This window comes from Rhamphochromis sp. 'chilingali' (genome assembly GCF_963969265.1).
Source record: "Rhamphochromis sp. 'chilingali' genome assembly, chromosome: 15".
Lineage (NCBI taxonomy): Eukaryota > Metazoa > Chordata > Actinopteri > Cichliformes > Cichlidae > Rhamphochromis > Rhamphochromis sp. 'chilingali'.
Genome location: NC_137942.1, coordinates 18,906,312 through 18,927,986, shown reverse-complemented (window position 1 = coordinate 18,927,986; position 21,675 = coordinate 18,906,312). Strand labels below are relative to the sequence as shown.

General features: G+C 37.5%; 2 protein-coding genes across 2 annotated transcripts; both read left to right on the top strand.

Annotated features, from left to right (window-relative positions):
* Positions 1-1,839: 1,839 nt before the first annotated feature.
* On the top strand, positions 1,840-3,627 carry LOC308411385 (uncharacterized protein; the record flags this gene model as incomplete). The annotated part of the gene is made up of 4 exons (XM_080905264.1): positions 1,840-1,848; positions 2,243-2,312; positions 3,129-3,145; positions 3,481-3,627. 4 exons carry the CDS (start codon positions 1,840-1,842, stop codon positions 3,625-3,627), a joined length of 243 nt encoding a protein of 80 aa, XP_080761390.1.
* Positions 3,628-14,858: 11,231 nt separating this feature from the next.
* On the top strand, positions 14,859-15,881 carry LOC308411033 (beta-galactoside-binding lectin-like; the record flags this gene model as incomplete). Its single annotated transcript, XM_080904725.1, has 3 exons — positions 14,859-14,935; positions 15,354-15,525; positions 15,735-15,881. 3 exons carry the CDS (start codon positions 14,859-14,861, stop codon positions 15,879-15,881), a joined length of 396 nt encoding a protein of 131 aa, XP_080760851.1.
* Between the last annotated feature and the right edge of the window lie 5,794 nt (positions 15,882-21,675).

Genomic DNA, 21,675 nt, shown 5'->3' with positions numbered 1-21,675 from the left:
CTGTCACACCTTCTCAGTAGAACACAAAAAAGACCTTTCAGAACATGTTGGCCTTTTTTTTTTCAATGAAGCACTAAACCTGTTTGGAAAGGAGTGCAGTGACTAGATAAGGAAACATATGCATAAAGGTTACCTATTAGACAGTAAGATAGTAAGAACATTTCCCTGTGTCATTTCTGCATTCTGGCCTCTTTGAATTGATAAACTAGGTAGAATACAACACAAACCTGTCAGATCATATCAAATTTTTTTGAATACGGGTTAATGTGTTTGGAAAGGACTGTAGATAAGAAGATATATGTATAAAAGTAATCTCTTAGAAAGGGAAAGAAATAAATGCAAAAAATTTCCCTGTGTCATTTCTGTCACACCTTCTCTCTTTCCCAGTATCACAGCTGAGCAAAGGCTGAATTGCTTTCTGGCCTGTTTGGATTGATAAACTAGGCGGAAGATCCTGTAGTGTTTGAGCTTTTTTGGATACAGGGGTAAATATGTTTGGAAAAGTGTAAATGACATACAGTAAATGGCTAAAATCAAAATCTTGTTGATTTCTTATATCATTAAGGGTTAATTGAAATAAGGTTAAATGTGCTATATAAAGTTGGGCACTAAGTTTAAAACATTTATAGAATGAATGTCAACTTAAAAAAAAGAATTTCAGTAACAAAGGAACTATATCTCATTTACCAAACATACTATAATTAAATTATAATTAATTTAAACCCTTTTAAACTTTATAAAATGTTTCATAAAGAGTTCACTCGTAGTTTAAAAATGTTTCTCTACAGTCATAATGGGCATGAATGTCATGGTAATTTGAGTCAATTTCTTTGAACTAGAGCAGGGCGATATGACCAAAAATATTTATCACGATATACATTTGAAAATTTGCGATAACGATATAACTGACGATATAATTGACGATATAATTGACGATATAATTGACACTAGACAAAATACTTTACAACTCCACAACTTTATTAGCGCAAAAAATCAATGTATTTTCACTTAAACAAGCAGCTGTTTTTTATGTGCATTAAAGCTTTATAAAAATGTAACAGTGCAAATGCAAATTCCTTGCTGACAGTTTAACCAAAAGGCATTTCCAGTGAAAGCGAAAAGCTAAACCAGTTCCAGACCACGGAAGTTGCAGCATTTTTACAAACCAATTCTGGTTCATCCATTTCATTCAACGATCCACTTTCGCCCTTCTCATTCTCCGTCGCCGCCATGCTTTTTCCGCCATGTGCGTATGAAAACAAAGGCACTGCGCATGCGAGTTTGACCCATATTCTATCGCGATATTTCATTTTCTTATCGTTGCCCAACATTATACCGGTATTACCGTGAACGGTATGATATGGCCCAGCCCTACTTTGAACTATTCTTCTTCCATGATGGAATTATTGTACCCATGCATCTTTAATGACTTTCTAAATAAGAATGGGATGCACAAGTTTGAATTTATTTGGGATTTTATGTGATCCACACTGGCTTGTTCAAGTCGAGAGGGTCTCTTGGAGACATTTCAAACAATGGGAAAGTCCAAAGAACAAATACAGGTTACAATGTAACAGTGTGATGTTAACAACTAATTTTCACCAACATCTGCAAGTATTTGTTAACTACTAATTATTTATTTATGGTCTATAATTTGACAATGGGTCAAATAGTGGGTCTTAAGCAATTGCAGAGTAATATTGTCTGTTTGAAATGTCATTCAGATTGAAGGCTCCTCCCACACTCTATATAATGCAGTCTTCCTGGGTGCAGAGAGACTAAGTCCCTGCAGAACTCTCATTTCTTCTCAGCTGTACTTAACCTACTACATATGCCAAGATGATGAAGGTAAGTAAATATATACAGTCTTAAGCAGATGGTACAAGCTTATTCTTTTCCAGGTTGATGTAACTAAATCAGCAGAGTTATGCTTAAACTAAAGTATAAGCAGTATGCTTTTAGGTTTGTTGTTTTTTCATAATTCTGACATTTTGGATTTATTTGATGGCCTTTTATCATTGAAATATTCATCACAGAGCATATGTGTGCATTAATCATTTCTTAATTGTTATTTTGTCTTCTCAGCTACAGATGGTTGATGCAGGGCATTATTTATTATGGGTGCATCACTATTTTGTAATGCTATTGACTCTTTTTGGAGTCATTTATTATTTCAGCTTCAGCCAGTAAACAGCACTGTCCAGTGCAGTATCACCAAAAATCCCTGTCTTTATCTGTACAGGATATGATAATAAAGAACATGACCTTCAAGGTCGAACAAACCCTGACTGTTGTTGGAGTCATCAAATCTGGTAAATACTGATTAAGGATAAGATGTATTAGGATTTTTAAATTAGTGAGTGAGTCATAGTAAAGTTGAAAAATAAAATATATTTATAATAAAAAGCTTTTGGAGACTTTTTTGGAGTAACAAGAGTAATTGTACTTTCAATCAAAGTTCCACAAATGTACATCTTATTATACAGAGAAAAGTTGCACAAAAATGATAACTAAATCTCCAGGTAAGAGGAAAAATTAGAAAATTAGATTTTGTAAAGTATCTCTTTAACCTCCTAGGATCTTTTGTCCACATACGTGGACATCACATTCTGGGTGATTAAATTAAATTTTGCTCTACAAGGGCCCGATATCCACTTACGAGGACATTATACTGTGCCACTGTCCTATTGAATTTAAAGCAAATGTCCTTTCATGTGGGTCTAATTTTTCTCAGAAACAAAACTTAGGTTAAAAAAAAAAAAAAAATCAGGTAATTTTTTTTTCATTCATCAGGTCCCAATCAGCCCAAATAGAAAAGAGAAATTAAAAATGCATGCCATGAAAGAGTTTGGGTCTTAGGAGGTTAAGGTAACTGAAGTTTGAAAGGTACTGATATAAAATGTGCAAATATGAGAATTTTTATTTGGGGGTGAACTTTCCCTGAAAGGTAGGTAATCACACTCTGTCACCATTTTATTAAGATTTACTATCTTGGGGCAATTATTGTAGCAAAATTATTTGCAAATCTGTGCCGATAATTTTGTATCTCTATGTCAGTCCATTTTAGTCCCATATTTTCTGATCCTAAATACTGTATAATGTAATGTAATAGCTTTCTCTCATTGCAGGTTTGTTGTGGATATTGGTGAGAGCGAGGACAGAATTGCATTTCATTTCAACCCTCGTTTTGATGACAGCAGACACATAAATATAATTGTCTGCAACTCTTTTGAGGGAGGCAATTGGCATCAGGAGCAATATGAGAAAAGCTTTCCTTTCAGCCCGGGAAAGGAATTCAAGGTGTGAGAGTGTGTTTGTCCGTATTGTAGCCTTGTTCTTTCATGCAATCTCTGTTGGAAAATGTGTGTCACGGTATCTTTGATTACATTAAAAACGTCATTATTTGACCTTTTTCTGAGCTATATTACAGTGTTCACATCCTTTGTCTCTCTGTTTCTCTCACTCAAAATGCCTTTTTAGATCTCCATTCAGTTCACTTGCTCAGAGTTTGTGGTGACTTTATCAAATGGCTCAACGTTCTGTTTCCCCAATCGCATGGGTGCAGAGAAATACTCTGTCATGGGCTTTCATGGGGATGCTGTCATCAGAAGCATTGAGATCAAGTAAAACGACATCCACCCTTGAATTGCTGAATTGAAATTCTTGTTTTATTTTTCTGTTTGTCTGGCAGCAGATTTTTAGCTCTGCACACAGATGACTGAACATCCTGTTATGGAACTGTGCAGTTTTAAAGTAGTCCAAGGGATTTTTTGGTTTGGATTTGTAGTTTTTTGCTTGCAAGAATCATATACAGTAAACTATCATCAAGTTTCCTTTAATGTGCCTTTAAATGCTTCACTATTCACTATTTGTATTTTCCAAGACTTTTTACTTTTCAATTCTTTCCTGCAAAAGCATCAATAAAGCATGTTCTACTATGAAAAAAAACATGACTCTGGTGGCTCCTTATACTTGTTTTACAATGCCTTTCATCCTTTCCCAGTGAAACACAGGCACTGCCCCGCTCTGTGATTTGACCTTTTACATACAAGTCATATTTCATACCTTCACAGTTTTGGGTCCAGTTTAAGTTATGAGAAGTGTTTATACCATAGATTAATTTTTCACATATAACTAATCTATCTACTAGTCTATACATGAACTGTTAATCCTTAATTAATGTTTTTCAAAGCAGGATTTTGGAATTATTATTATTTATTAGGATTTATTTTTGGAGAAAAATATCTACACAACATCGTGCACAGATTTATATAAGAAATTAACACAAAACAGACATGAAATGAAACAGTCATTCATTTTAATGAATGTGAAAATGGCAAGAAAATTGTGGGACTGTCGGGACATAACCATTAATAACCACTACAACCATTAAACACTCACCTCACTGCTGTATTTCTAATACTTCCTCAACTACAATTGATAATTATAATTATTAATGCAATATCAATCAATGCTTGGAATAGAAAACACTAAAAGTGGTTTGATGTCATTTTGATGGCAACTTTGCAGTTTACTTCAGTGTAGTCTCAGAATGTGGAGAAAGCTTTCAATAAAATGACTCCAGCTGCTGGTGGTACATATACATAATAAATGGGATTCAATAATTCTTTTTGAAAAATTATCTTTTTTTTTTTTAAGTAAACTTCTTTTGGTTTACAGCAGATTTGGTTTCTGAGAAAGTGGATAGGGTACAGTTTTAAATGTTTTGAACCTTTAAACCGTTGAAAAGGAAACTTAAATATTTTAAATATCAGGTGAGTTGATTACTGCTATTTATTAAGAAATGCTGAGCAATGTTGTTGACTTCTACTTTTGAAGCTACTACTTACTGGAGAAATATCCCCACAAATACTCTGATATTATTGCATTTACCCAAGAAGAGTAGGATATTTATTTACTTAGTTATACTGATTGCTTTTTGAATGACGTGAGAACAAATTGCCACTTTTACAATAAACTCAGGCGAGTCATATGTGATTATTTTTCTATATCACATTTTGTTATAACAGTGTAATAATAGTTGTCTCTTTTTCTTTATTGGAAGTAGTAGTGAAAGGTTTTTGCAGAATGTGGATTATTGAAGTACCTTAGTGTTATCACTGGAGGACAGTGGGTGCTCAGATCAACTTTGCTTAGTGTAAATTCCCCTCAAATTCTTCTCCCCTCCAACCATTTTAGCAAAACAGCCAAGATGGTAACAATGGGAATAATCATCTCAAGGCTTCAAGACTTCATGTCATCCTTTAAACTCTGTATACTTTCCAACAAATGATTATTTAAAATCATTTCCAGAAACCTTCCTGTTTTTAGCTGCCCCGTGGTTTTGTCAAGGTCATTTTTCTTGCTCTGTATTACTATTAATATTACTTTTACTTGTCTGTGTTTTATAGACATTCTTAATACATAACTTAAACACTGATAGCTGGTGCAAGCTTAGTCTATAATTGAACTGTGCTTTAATTAAAACAGATGTTTGTATTCACTTTTAAACATTATTTTAATGTTGAATATTTGATCTTTTAAGGTCAAAATGTTCACCATACAGCATATATGTACAATAATTACTTCTTTTTCCTTCTCATCTGCATAGGCATGCATAAACATGAAAGTTATCTGTTAGCAAGATAAGCACATGCTAACATTTCCCTATTTCATTTCTGCTATGTGTTCCCAGTATCAGAACTGAGCAGAAACTGAACTGCATTCTGACCTCATTGGCTTGATAAACCCAGCAAATTAAAATAAAGACCTTGTATCATTTATCCTTTTTTAAATGGAGTGCAGTGACAGATGAGAAGACATATGCATAAAAGTTACCTATTAGACAGTAAGATAAGCACGTTCTAACATTTCCCTATGATTTCTGTCGCACCTTCTCTCTTTCACAGTAGTTTAGCAAAGGCTGAATTGCATTTTGGCTTCTTGAACCTTAGGCCTTGTATAATTTGTGTGTGTGTGTGTGTGTGTGTGTGTGTTGCACTGGTGCACAGTGACGGTGCATTCATGGTCACTATTACATCATGTGCAGCTCAGGTAAATTAGAACTTATGTTGGTGATACTTTGACTCATTCACTGCATTCAGTTTTTATACCAACTTTATACTCTATATGATAAAGACAATATAAACAGTAGTTAATGGAAAGCATTATGGGATGCATCTGCTTACACCTTGTTGAATTTAGTTGTGCAAATCATTAAAGAGCAGTAAACTTCAAAGCAGCAGCAACACAGGTCAGCTCATCACAACCGTTACACAAAGAAAATCTCCTGGAGCTCTGAATAGATATTATTGTAATTTTTGTCAAGTCCCATTTTAACCCCTCAGAACAACTGAAAAGTCCAAAAGAGTCAGTGAAGATCTAAGAAGGAGAATTGTAGGTTTATTCAAGTTCAGACAGTCTTTTGGAGGCATTTCAAACAAACAGTGTAACAGTGGGATGTTAACCACCAATTATGCAAACATTTTTTAACTTCTAAATTAGTTATTTATGGTCTATAATTTGACTATGAGTAAGGTAGTGGGTGTTTAGCACTGGCACAATCCTATTGGCTGTTTCACATATCACTCAGGTTGAAGGCTCCTCCCACACTCTACAGGGAGTGCAGAATTATTAGGCAAGTTGTATTTTTGAGGAATAATTTTATTATTGAACAACAACCATGTTCTCAATGAACCCAAAAAACTCATTAATATCAAAGCTGAATGTTTTTGGAAGTAGTTTTTAGTTTATTTTTATTTTTAGCTATTTTAGGGGGATATCTGTGTGTGCAGGTGACTATTACTGTGCATAACTATTAGGCAACTTAACAAAAAACAAATATATACCCATTTCAATTATTTATTTTTACCAGTGAAACCAATATAACATCTCCACATTCACAAATATACATTTCTGACATTCAAAAACAAAACAAAAACAAATCAGCGACCAATATAGCCACCTTTCTTTGCAAGGACACTCAAAAGCCTGCCATCCATGGATTCTGTCAGTGTTTTGATCTGTTCACCATCAACATTGCGTGCAGCAGCAACCACAGCCTCCCAGACACTGTTCAGAGAGGTGTACTGTTTTCCCTCCTTGTAAATCTCACATTTGATGATGGACCACAGGTTCTCAATGGGGTTCAGATCAGGTGAACAAGGAGGCCATGTCATTAGAATTTGATTATGGGGTGAATGGTCCTTTAAATTTATTGTAGCAAAATTATTTGCAAATGTGTGTCAAAAATGCTATATCTGTATTTCAGTTTATTTCAGCCCTATGTCCTTCCTACGCATGCTAAAAGGAATATAAGATGTAATAAATATTTGTGTGTCTGTACATTGCAGATTCACGCTGGATATTGGCCCCAGCGTGGACAGAATTGCATTTCATTTCAACGCTCGCTTTAATGCAAAGGGACAGATAAATAAATTTGTCTGCAATTCTTTGGAGGCAGGCAATTGGTGTAAGGAGCAACATGAGGATTGCTTTCCTTTCTGTGAGGGAAAGGAGTTTCAGGTATGAGAGTGTGTGCCTGTATTTTCACCTTATATATATATATATATATATATATATATATATATATATATATATATATATATATATATATATATATAAGGGGTGCAGCGATACACAAAATTCACGGTTCGGTTCGATTACTTTGGTGTCACGGTTCGATATTTTTTCGATACAAAAAAAAATTGTTCATGCCTTTTTAATTTGTCATTTATTAAAATTATAAATATATATTTTAACTCAAAAGTACAGTTTTTAAATTTAACCCTAACCCTTGTGCGTGTTTTTTATTTTGACAGCGAATGCGCACCTGCGGACCACTTATGTGCAGCCCTGGTTATTTAGCTCGTCATATTGCAGCCACAGAAATTATTTTGTCCATGAAACCATAAAGCTGCACTTTCTTTTTGCCTTATAGTCTGATTTGTCATAACTTTTCCGTTTTGTGGTAAGCTTTTCTTTGGCTGTCACTTCTTCACCCTGACCTGTCTTATTTGGCTCAGCAGAACTGAAATATAAATCCTGCTGCTTTTACACACGCACTCACATAAGCTCAGCGATTCTCTGCACGATCAACCTCTCACATGTGTAAGCTGCGGGAGATTTCACTTGTCATGTTTGCATAGTAAGCTAACAAATAATAAGACGATGTCAGAGGAATTGGTGTGCAAATTATCATCACTCACAGATCAGTGCTGTCGCTCTCTATACACAGTTCGCGCGATTGCAAAGTGAAAGCAAAAAAACAAGCGCAAATTCAAACGCGATTTCAATATGTCACATATTGACAGTGGCTCACCGATGCCAATGACATAATTACCCAGCTACATTTCCGAAAGAATGCAAAAGCATTGACATATATTTTTCCTTCCTGCGATAGGCCGACGGGCAGGGAAGAGATAGATTTTGGTGTCTACACCCATCTGGACCAGCCGGCGAGCACTGTGAGGGTCATGTTTTTTGACTTTTCCAGTGCTTTCAACACCATCAGGCCGACCCTCCTGGGTGATAAGTTAGCAGCGATGCAGGTGGATGCTTCTCTGGTGTCCTGGATTGTTGATTACCTGACAGGAAGACCACAATATGTACGTCTCCCACAGTGTGTGTCTGACAAGGTGATTAGCAACACAGGGGCACCACAGGGGACTGTCCTCTCCCCCTTCCTCTTCACCCTCTACACCACAGACTTCAGCCACTGCACAGAGACCTGCCATCTTCAGAAGTTTTCTGATGACTCTGCGGTGGTTGGATGCATCAGCAGGGATGATGAGACAGAGTACCGGGCTGTGGTCGACTCCTTTGTCACGTGGTGTGAGCAGAATCATCTGCAGCTCAACGTGGCAAAGACCAAGGAACTGATCGTGGACTTCAGGAAGACCAGGAAACACTTGACCCCTGTTTCAATCCAGGGGGTCAGTGTTGACATTGTGGAGGACTATAAATACCTTGGAGTACACATTGACAATAAACTGGACTGGGCTAAAAACACCACAGCACTTTACAGGAAGGGCCAGAGTCGTCTCTATTTTTTGAGGCGACTGAGGTCCTTCAACATCTGCCAGAAAATGCTGAGGATTTTCTATGAGTCTGTGGTGGCCAGTGCGATCCTCTATGCTGTTGCATGCTGGGGGAGCAGGCTGAGGGTCGCAGATGCCAACAGACTTAATAAACTGATCCGTAAGGCCAGCAATGTTGTGGGGATGGAGCTGGACTCCCTCAAGGTGGTGTCGGAGAGGCGGATGCTGTCCAAGATAAAGACAATGTTGGATAACACCTCCCACCCACTCCATGACATGTTGGTCAGTCACAGGAGCTCGTTCAGTGAGAGACTGAGATTACCGAAAAGCACCACTGAACGACACAGGAAATCATTCCTGCCTGTGGCCATCTCCCTGTACAACGCATCCACTTAACACACTGTTTGCTGCTACAACTACACATGTTTCTTTTCCAAATATTTATTTATAAGTGACTTATGTATGTATGTATGTATATATATGTATATATTGTACTATTCTTAGTTAGTGTATTGTCTGTCTTGTCTTAATGTTGGTTTAAAATGGAGCACTGTAACAAAAAATAATTTCCCCCAGGGATCAATAAAGTATTCTGATTCTGATTCTGATTCTGATTCTGATTTTGCTTGCAAAAATCAAATAAAGTGTGATCAAGTTTTTCTGTAAGGTGTCTGAAAGTACTAAAGCATTTGTTTGAATTCCCAAGACATTCCATTTGTTCTTTCTTTATTGCAGCAACATTATTTAAAACACATTCTTTTATGAAAAAACATGACTCTGGTGACTCCTTATTCTTGTTACACTAACATGGAATGTTTTATGATGCCTTTGGGCGTCCCCTGTGAAATTACTTCATGGGTGAAACTGTCACTGCTGTGGTCTGTAATTTAATTCTTATTATGGGTCATATTTCATAACATGAGGGTCCGCTTTGACTCACAGTAACTGTATGTACCAAGGTTTGTACTACAGATCAAATTACAATATATATCTATTCTACTTGATATTATTAAATGAATAATTAATCCTAAATTGTATGTATGTCTAACGAGAGCAAAACTCTGTAGGTAGCTCCAAGTTCAACTAAAAATCTCAAAAAATGGAGCAAAATAGTGTGAGAGTGCAATCCCCAACTTTTGCTGGTATCTATGGTCAGTTTTGTAGATTAATAGCAAAAGTTGCACTATATTTTCAAACACAGATAGTCAGGCAGACAGAGTCATCACAATATAAACAGCCTTCAGTAATTGACAGGCTCCAAAACTGGAAACTGTGTGACCATATTTTGGCATTGCAATGTTTTATGTTCTGTGTATTCTTATATGAAGACCATTTAAATCCCTTCTAGAGATAAACTGATCTGGAAATGCCAGAGTTATTTTCACTGAGAGTAAGGGGCTGAGCTCAACTCATGAAAAGTAACCCCACACCATAATCCCTCCTGGCACGATGCAGTCAGACAAGTAGCATTCTCTGCAAACACTGGGTTTTCCTCGGCATGAAAGATAGAAACTTCACAGTTCAAATAGGAAGTTGTAATAATAACTACTAATTAAATGCATATGTAAGCAGATAAATGAGTGAAAAAGGTGAGTAAAAAAAGAAACACTCAGGGAAGCCCCCAGCAGCATTGGTCTTTTGCAGCATAATTAAGGGAGGATTCAGGTTCAGACATAGTAAAAGGATATAATACAAATAGAAATGCACAATGTATCGCCAACTGCTGCACCTGTAGGAAAAACAAACATAAAACATCTGGAACGGCAAAAATTGAAAATGCACAGGTACATAAATCAACATTTTTTTTGTGCCGTGTGTGGGTGAGTTTTTGTTTTGTTCTCTTTGTGTGTGTTTGTTTTACTTTTTACTTTGTACAACACTTTGGTCAACCTGTGTTGTTTTTAAATATGTGTATAAATAAATGAAATGATTGACTGAGTGATTGATTGATTAATCTACGTAGCCAATTTAATTAACAACTTATATATAACTGCTTATTTCATAGTGTAATCTTCACATCTTCACTTTATCCAAAGCACATTCTTTGTTGATTCTCCCGCTAATTATATTCACAGTATTTCCTCACCTCACTGTGTCTTTGGGGATTTGCTAGGTTAGCTTAGTTTGTAGCTGACTCACTAGTAGCATGGCCTCTTTACTTGTTCCTCCTGCACTTTCCTGCTCAGTGTGTTACTCCTCGACTTCCTTTAGCAGTATTGATACTTATAATAAATGTAGAGATTGGCAGCTCTGGATGCCAGGATTACTGAACTGGAGACTTGGCTTCGCACCCTTAAAAACCTCGTAGCTAGCTAGGCCCCTGTAGCTGGTGCAGCTAAAGGTAGTGTAGGGCCCATTAGCTCTCCCCCGGCAGATTGTCCCAAGCAGCCGGGAACACAGGGTGGCTGGATGATGATGAGGAGGAAATATACTTAAACAGAAGCCCCAGTACACTACCAAACTGTTCATGTGACTGACCATTTTTCCCCACTGGCTAACGGTAAATGCAAAATTGAATAAAATTATAATTCACATTGGCAGTAAGGACAACCAGTAACATAAATCTAAAATTAATATTGAATTGGTGTGCAACTGCAGCACGGTGGCACGGTGGTTAGCACTGTTGCCGCACAGCAAGAAGGTCCTGAGTTCAATTCCAACATCAGGCTGGGGTCTTTCTGTGTGGAGTTTGCATGTTCTCCCCGTGTTTGCGTGGGTTCCCTCCGGGTACTCTGGCTTCCTCCCACCGTCCAAAGACATGCAGCTTGAGGGGATAGGTTAATTGGAAAATCCAAATTGCCATTGTGTGAATGTGAGTGCGAATGGTTGTCTGTCCCTGTGTGTTGGCCCTGCGACAGACTGGCGACCTGTCCAGGGTGTACCCCGCCTCTCGCCCTATGACAGCTGGGATAGGCTCCAGCGCCCCCCGCAACCCTGAAAAGGATAAGCGGAAGCGAATGGATGGATGGATGGATGGTGTGCAACTTTGCCAAAAAATGCTAGAATCTGTAGTTTTCTCTTGTCCACTCCCCAGTTGGACCAGGAGTGACATCCTTAGCTGCACGTTCTTTTGAATTTGCTGTCTGTCTGAGTGGTGTCCAAAAAACGATGTGGGCTTTATAGATTATTGGAAAACTTTCTGGGGGAAACCTAGTCTTGTTAGGAGAGACAGCATCCATTTCACTTTGAAGGGAGCAGCTCTCATTTCCAAAAATCTGGCCAAATTTATTAAACCCATCCAAACATAACTACATAACTGTCCAGATTTGGGACCAGGAAGCAGAGTTGCAGTCTATCTAAAACCTGCAGGACACCGGCTCTCGAGGCCTGGAGTTCGACACCTCTGGTCTAAGCCATCAAATGACAATTTTAAATCAGCTCTAAAGATCTTCCTGTCTGCATGGACATACATAGGCATGTCAGTTATCTGCTGGATTTTTTCCCCTTTAGTTTGATACTATAGGCAGGATATAATAAGGAGCTTGTATCATTTGGACTATTTTGGATATGGGGAAAATGTAATTGGGGAAGCAGTGCAGATATGGTAAATGAGATGACATATGCACAAACATTATCTGTTAGACATTAAGATAAACACATGTTAACATTTCCTTGTGTCATTTCTGTCACACCTTCTCTCTTTCCCTGTATCAGAGCTGAGCAAAGGCTGCATTGAATTCTTTCCTCTTTAGATTGATAAATTAGGCAGGCTATAATAAGCACCTTGCATCACTTTTTTGGATACGGGGAGAATTTGCTTGGAAAGGTATGGTAGATGAGAAGACATATGCACAAACATTATCTGTTAGACAGCAAGATAAACATGCTAACATTTTCCCTGTTTCATTTCTGTTATGAGTTCTCGCTTTCCCGGTATAATAGCTGAACAAAGGCTGCATTGCAATCTTCCTCTTTGGATTAAAACTAAACAGAACACAGCAAATACTTTGTATTAACTGGGCTTTTTTCCCCGAACCCCAAATAATTGTAACCATTTTTGGAAAGGGTTACAATTATTTAAATCACATTAAAGGTTGAAATTAAATTAAGTAATAATGTAGAAGCCAGAACTCCAATTCTATGTGAAACAGGGGTAAGCTGCAGTGTAAACGTTTAGTAGTAGTGTAGTATTCCTCAAAGCACCTCACTGTTACAGTCCACTTTGTGTTGATTTCATGCACAAATTACAGTTATTTTGTGATTCATTAAAATAGTGAATTCACGATTATTAATTAAATGTCTGACTTTACATTACATCCAGAATTCATAAACTTGCCAGTGACAGATTTGCTGGAGTGTCATGAAGTGAATATGGTTGTGACATGTCATTTACGATTAATAAAAAGCATATTTAGCTCTTTTATTTTTCTCACAATATTTTTTCTTAGCATTCAGCCAGTCTTCACCAACAGGGGCAGTATTTGTTAACTACTAACATTTTTATGGTCTATATTCCATATACAAGTCAGCTGGTAGGAGTTTAGCATGCTAAATATAATATAATATTTTGAGCCTGACATGAAAATAAAGCTGTTAAATGTATGATCTAGTTGTGGTTTTTGCTTTCTTGTTTTATATGTAAAAGAATGATTAAAAACCAAGTTTTCATGCTGCAAAATGGTAAATTGAGTGTAAAGGTAACACTACAGGAAGAGTTTTAGTAACACTACTTGGTGTAAAATTAATTAAAAATTTTACTCTATGAGAGCTAATTTTTCACTAGAGATCAGTGTATGAATAACACAGTATGGAGTAACATCAACTCTCATCAGTTATTTGAACCCCCAGTGTTCATTTCAAATAAGTCAGTTCAGTGTTAAAAATCAGTGGGATTTTCCTCAAATAGAGTTCATTTATCACTATGATAGAGTAAATAATACGACACTACTAGTAGTGTTAAGTTGTTTTAACACTATGCGGTGTTACTCAGTGCTAAATTTTCACTCTATTTAGAGTTAATTTTACTCTAAAATTTTAACACTATAGAAAGAGTTGATTTAACACCAATTCCAAATGGGACCAAATAGACTCAGGACCAGTGTTAAATTCAACTCTTTAAGTGTTATTTTAACACTGCAAATTTTACTGTGCAGTAGCACAGTTATACTGGCCGTTTGAAATGTCATTCAGGTTGAAGGCACCGCCTACCTTCTATATACTGTGGCCTTCTGCTGAAGTGCAAAGAGACAAGACCACACAGCACTCTCATTTCTTCTCAGCTTTACGACTTGACCTATTACATCTGTCAGGATGGAGACTGTAAGTATAATTTTGGCAGCAATATTTAACTTACATTACTTTTGCTTCTCTCCGAGTCCTATAACTGATATGGAGAGTCTTAAACCATAGTTTAAACATGGAACTGACAGCTGGTGCAAACTTAATCTATACCAGGCTGATGTAACTCTGTTTTTTTTGTTTTGTTTTGTTTTTGTTTTAAATTGACTTTTGATTGAAAATTTGGGAGTCCTGCCCTTTTGGATTTATTTGATGACCTTTGCTATTTACCACATAGTGTAAGTGTGCATTAATCACTTCTTAACTGTTGCTTTGTATTATCATCAACAGTAACGGGTAAGTTACTTAATGCAGTGCATTATTGTCTAGTAATACTACTTTCTAGATTTTTTTATTAGATGCAAATATTATTGTAGCCTCAGACAGAAAACATCACCATATCATCAACCTGCCCAACTTTTGTGTCTGTATGTGTGCGTTATCTTACAGAACATGTTTCTCTCGTTTGTCCACGATATATTTATCCCAAGGGAAACACTACAGGCTAATCTAATGTAAACTAATAATTTTTCTTCACAGGTTATGACAATAAAGAACATGACCTTCAAGGTTGGACAAACCCTGACTGTTGTTGGAGTTGTTAAACCTGATTCCAAAGAGTAAGTACTTGAGTAAGACCAAACTCTATCATGATTTTGTAAATTAGTGAATCATAGTAAAATTGAAAATAATAAAAAGGATAAACTAAAAACTCTTATTGGAACTTTTTGGTTTTCAGTAATTGTAGTTTCAACCAAAATGTAACAAAATCGATTCTTGTTATACATTTGGGAGATGCAGCTGTCATCTCCCAAATGTCAGATTTCACACAAAAATGCTAACCAGGTGAAAAATGTCTAAATTTGAATTTGTTGTGAACTGTCTTTGTCTCTTTAAGGAAGCTGAAACCTTAAAAGTACAGCTATGAAACATGTTTTTGTGTTTAATTCTTGTTGTTCTTCTCATTATAGTTTACCTAGTATAGTAATAATTAATAAGTGTTTTAAGCATGTAGCTTTGTGTGTCTGTTCGTTGCAGGTTTGCAGTGAATATTGGCCCCAGTGACGACAGAATTGCACTTCATCTCAACCCTCGTTTTAACGCCAAGGGAGACACAAACATCATTGTTTGCAACACTTTCGAGGCAGACAAGTGGTGTCAGGAGCAATGGGAGAAACGCTTCCCTTTCAGCCTGGGAAAGGACTTCAAGGTATCTATCTATCTATCTATCTATCTATCTATCTATCTATCTATCTATCTATCTATCTATCTATCTATCTATCTATCTATCTATCTATCTATCTATCTATCTATCTATCTATCTATCTATCTATCTATCTATCTATCTATCTATCTATCTATCTATCTATCTATCTATACAAGCTATAATATAAGTCCTCTGTCTCTCATGCCTTTTAGATTGTCATCAGATTCACTCCTTCAGAGTTTGAGGTGACTTTACCAGGTGGCTCAACATTTAGTTTCCCCAACCGCCTCGGTGCACAGGAATACTCGTTCATGAGCTTTCATGAGGGTGCTCGCATTCAAAGCATTGAGATCAAGTAAATCTCTTTCCTCTCTTGAATTGCTGGATTGAAATTTTTGTTTTCTTTTTCACTTTGTCTAGCAGCAGGTGATAATGTTGCTCTAGGTCTTCAGCTTCTTCAGAAATTGAGTTTGTTGAGAGCAAATCCAAACAGATGGACTCCTAAAGAATCATAACCTTTTTGTAATGTTTTGCTAGCAAGAACCACATACAGTACAGTGTGATCAGGTTTTCTTTAATGTGCCTTTAAATGCTTCTTTGTTAGTTATTTGCTATATTTTGATTCTTACCTGTAACAGCATCAATTAAAGCATTTTCTGTGATGAAAGAAACACGACTCTGTTGACTTTTTATCCTTGTAACACTTACACAGTGAAATTACTTCATAGGTGAAACCGTCACTGCTGGGGTCTGTAATTTAACCTTCACATATGGGCTGTATTTAGCGTCTGTACCAAAGTATGAACTACAGATCAGTTCAGAATGTATAGTCTCACATTAATAAACTGATGAAAAACATCAACACAACATCAAAAACTCTTTATCTTTTTTTAAAGATAATTTAAGTATTGTTGTTAATTAAAATATAAACTTAAAAAAAAAAGGTCAGAGGAGGAAATACCAGTTTTTGAGGAGCCTCAGAAGATGATGAAAATGATGACAAAGTCCATTATGGATAAGAAGTAGTGCTTAAGCTGGAGCTCTGAAGTTGAATGATTTGGTTACTCAGCTGCAGCACAATGAGGTAACCTTTTGACATTCTTGTTAAGAGAGTTTTTAACTTCCAGAAGGGTTTATTGTTTTCCCATTATCAGAGACATCAAGATCATTTTTTATTTTGACGGACTTCCTAATCTTGGCTATAACTAGCAGCCAGTAAACCATGCTCTAGCCACAGATATGCTGAGGAGTGTTTTTCAGTTGTCTTCGGTTCTGATGCTACCTTCAGAGATGAGCACCTCGCTCTAGTTTCTGAAAACTTTCTTTTGGATGTAACCAGACGACCATCAGTTTGGAGATCGTGGGCAACGTTTTTCGTTTTTCCCTGGTAAAAATGATTTCAACCCAGTTTCAGTATGGTCAGAACTGAATTATAAAGATGAGATGTGCATTTTAATGCACTTTTGCATATCCATTATTAATTATATAAATCAACACAGCAAAAGAAGAAATCACACTCTTAGCAGATGTGTGTTTGTGTCTGTGTGTGTGTCAGTGTTTGTAAATTCAGTTATATTTCTACTTAAATGTCGTAATGCCTAAAAACCTAAGACAAAAAATAATACTACAGATATTATGGACAGTGGGTACATCACACGGTCCATGCTCATGCTCCCCAAAAGCTTATATTTCTTCACCCTGAGCTTTCACCTTTCTGGTTCTGCTCTAATGTCTGACCTTCCTTCACCTCATCCCCTGACAACAATAAGAATAACTGATTGTTTTGGAGAGGGTAGAATTACTCCATATTCATATAATCCTACTTAATAAAAGTTAACACTCTCGAATTGAAGAAACAATTTTATTTTTATCAATAGACTCATAATATCTTATCACTTAACCTCTGTCATATCCATAAATGAGGATGCTGCAGTTCCCATCATTGTGAAAAAGGGTCCACATGTGCAAACTCTACAATGTTGCATCATATAAAAGCTCAGGATGTCCAGAATGACAGGATAATGAGAGTACAGTAGGAGGTGTATAGATTTCATAAATGCTGCTTGACATAGAGGTTCAGACTCATGCCCCCCACAGACAACAAAAGGAACTGTTTTTTTTTTGTTTTTTTTTAATTATTATTAACCACATTAAATGTTACATGTTAAAAAAGGTTTATTGCAAACTAGTCTGTGGATTCAAAACATTGTTAGAAAACCTTGTGCCTGTGGGATTTGTGCATGTTTCTCACATTCACTGAAATTGCAGCTCAGGTGACTTTATAATCTTATGAACCCTCCCATCTCTCGTGTAATCTATGTTTTAAATGCAGTTAGCTCAGAATAAATCAATTTTAATTAGATTAGTTTTAGATAATTATGTTTCATTGCAGTTGCTCGTATGTGCAGCTCCACATCTCGTGTTTATATCAGGGTATCCTCTGACCTCTTCGTGACCTCTTTGGCCGTTCATTTGGCACCTGGCATAAAGATCTGTCAAAATCAAGCATGCAGCGCTCCTCGCTGGGGTGACCCCTTGTGAATGCAGTTTTCGTGACAGTGTCAAGATCCCCCTTGTACTCTGTCACCACTGTTCAATGAAAAATACACACTGACATGGCACGTACAGTTTCACAGCTTCAAGCTGCTTTGAACCACCAGTTTCCCTTATTTGACCCACACTAGTGGATTGAAAATCCATCACAACAAATACAGGTCAACTTTGACTTTGACAGCATCAATGTATAAAAATATGTGGCACCTGTACAACAGTATAAAAAATAGTTTTTTTCCTTTCTTATTTTTCAGGTCACATGGATTAAAGAAAGACATTTGAATGTATTTACTGCTGCCAAATATCAGTGGATACATAATGTAAGCACTAGGTATACTTCAGTGAAATTGGAACACCATTAGGCTATAAATAAGACCTCCATGAAAGTTGATTATGACCTTTTTCAAGCCATAATCTAACTAATCACATTCATTTTTTTTTCATTGCTCATAGTGGAGTGCAGAGCTGTTTCTTGTAGGTGCTCCCTAGCAAGAAAGACTCGCCTTAACTTGTAAATGTTCCTTCAAAGTAGATGCCTGGAAGGACTCAGTCCAATTAACAATCTACAGAGCACAGAATTTCCTTTTTTTCCCAGTAAAATGTTCCTGTTTTGAGTAAAGAAATGCAAATATTAACCAGTAGATGTCACCATTGCTATAGTAACAGAGTGTAGATGGTATGGTAAATGGTTCAGGTTACTCTCTGCCAACAAAATGTATGCTTATCTCTGTGAAATTTTTAGTCTAGTTAGACACAAAATCCTGTCCTTGGTTGTCAGACATCAGCTATCTGATTTCTTATTATCCAAACCCCAGTATTGAAATGCTGTGGTATAAACTCTACATGTACTGTAGTTAAGGCAACTGAAAAAGCTTCCATGATGTGCTGTGGTTGAAAGTGAGAGAAAAGACTGGCATGTTAAGCGCAATGTATATGATCTGACCGGATTGCAAAATGCCAGCTGCCAAACAAAATTTGCTTCAGATGCAGTAAAAATCAGAAAAATTATTAAAAAAAATAATCAGTAGAAGCTCTATTGAAATACCTTTTCTGTGTGTGTGTGTGTGTGTGTGTGTGTGTGTGTGTGTGTGTGTGTGTGTGTGTGTGTGTGTGTGTGTGTGTGTGTGTGTGTGTGTGTGTGTGTGTGTGTGTGTGCTTTTGTGTGAGCTTGTGAGCCTTATAATAATCTAAACTGATGTAACACAGGGCAATATGTGTGAAGCTGACTTAAGAAGGGATAGACAGACAAGAGGAAGCAAAGAACAGAGCTGACGTCTAAGGACAGGTTCCCATGTTCTGATCCTCTAAGACAAAAGGCTGATGGGATCATGTTGGATGATGCTTTATTCTTTGTTAGATTTCATTACTAACATGTCTTTGCAGATGCTGTATGTGAGTGTGTGAGGTAAACACAGCTCTGAAAACACATGGTGGTGTCAAAGGTTGATGACTAGAGGAGCAAATTTGTATTTGACGATGACCACAGTTCAGTCCCTCTTGCTGTTCATTGCTCCTCATCTCTTATCTTTGCACTTTCTTCACCTTCTGAAGAGCTATCTCTTAATTAGAAACAGCTTATTTCAACACCTCTCTTCTTCATTATTTTGTGAGATCAATATGCAAGGGCTGTGAAACTGATTCATTCCAGCAGTTCTTAAGCTTTCTCTGATGTGCTCCAATTGAGAAGCAATAAAAAGTTCATGCCCCAGAAGCTGTTTATTTTTTTATTTACTTATTTTCAATCATTCAAAACAGAAGGAATTGAAGCTGAATTTTACCTTAAAAAAAGACCTGTACAATAACATAATTTATTTTTACCATCCTTTTTTTTTTTTTTTACCTCCAGTGACTCTGCACTCTATCAGTAGCGCTCACCCCACATGTTGAAAATACACTCAACAAAAATATAAACGCAACACTTTTGTTTTTGCTCCCATTCCCCATGGGATGGACGTAGAGACCTAAAATTAATTCCAGATACACAATATAACCATCCCTCCCAAACAGTGGTCACAAATCAGTCCAAATGTGTGGTAGTGGGCACATCTGCTATATTGAGATAATCCATCCCACCTCACAGGTGTGCCACATCAGGATGCTGATCTGACATCATGAGTAGTGCACAAGTGTACCTCAGACTGCCCACAACAAAAGGCCACCCTGGAATGTGCAGTTTTTTGCGCTATTGGGGGTCTGGGGACCCAGAACCGGTCAGTATCTGGTGTGACCACCATTTGCCTGATGCAGTGCAACACATCGTCGCATGGAGTCTATCCGATTGTCAATTGTGGCCTGTGGAATGTTGGTCCACTCCACTTCAATGGCTGTGCGAGGTTGTTGGATATTCGTGGGAACTGGTACACGCTGTCGTATACGCCGGTCAAGCACATCCCGAACATGCTCAATGGGTGACATGTCCGGTGAGTATGCTGGCCATGCAAGAACTGGAACATTCTCAGCTGCCATCTGCCCTGAACAATGTGAACCATGATTCATCCATGAAGTGCACACCTCTCCAACGTGCCAGACGCCATCAAATGTGAGCATTTGCCCACACAAGTCTGTTACGGCGACGAGCTGGAGTCAGGTCAAGACCCCGATGAGGACGACGGGCATGCAGTTGAGCGTCCCTGAGATGGTTTCTGACAGTTTGTGCAGAAATTGTTTGGTTGTGCAAACCAATTGTTCCAGCAGCTGTCTGGGTGGTTGGTCTCAGACGATCTTGGAGGTGAACCTGCTGGATGTGGAGGTCCTGGGCTGGTGTGGTTACACGAGGTCTGCGGTTGTGAGGCCGGTTGGATGTGCTGCCATATTCTCTGAAACGCCTGTGGAGACGGCTTATGGTTGAGAAATGAACATTCAATGCACGGGCGACAGATCTGGTTGACATTCCTGCTGTCAGCATGCCAATTGCACGCTCCCTCATTGCTTGTGGCATCTGTGGCATTTTGCTGTGAGACAAAACTGCACATTCCAGGGTGGCCTTTTGTTGTGGGCAGTCTGAGGTACACCTGTGCACTACTCATGATGTCAGATCAGCATCCTGATGTGGCACACCTGTGAGGTGGGATGGATTATCTCAATATGGCAGATGTGCCCACTACCACACATTTGGACTGATTTGTGACCACTGTTTGGGAGGGATGGTTATATTGTGTATCTGGAATGAATTTTAGGTCTCTACGTCCATCCCATGGGGAATGGGAGCAGTAACAAAGGTGTTGCGTTTATATTTTTGTTGAGTGTATCTGGCGCTCTTATTTTTGGGTTTGTTCTGCATCCACTTAGATCATTTTAGTTCAGCTTGAAACAGGACTTGACCTGCACAAAGGGATAGTGACTCATATCAGGTAACCTGTCAAGCCAATCTGAATGTTTGTTCCTCAGAAATGTTTGATGGGGTGTGTGTTGTTCCATTACACTGATCCATTATCTCCATTCTTACAAAACAAAAAACAAAAAACAAAACACTGGGATGCTTGTGGGAAGGACAAAGATGCCTTCAACACATCCAATCAATCATGTTAGAGCTTTGATTAACACATTTAAATTACCTTGCTCATAGTAGGCCCTGGAGGAAAACACACACAGCTACAAATG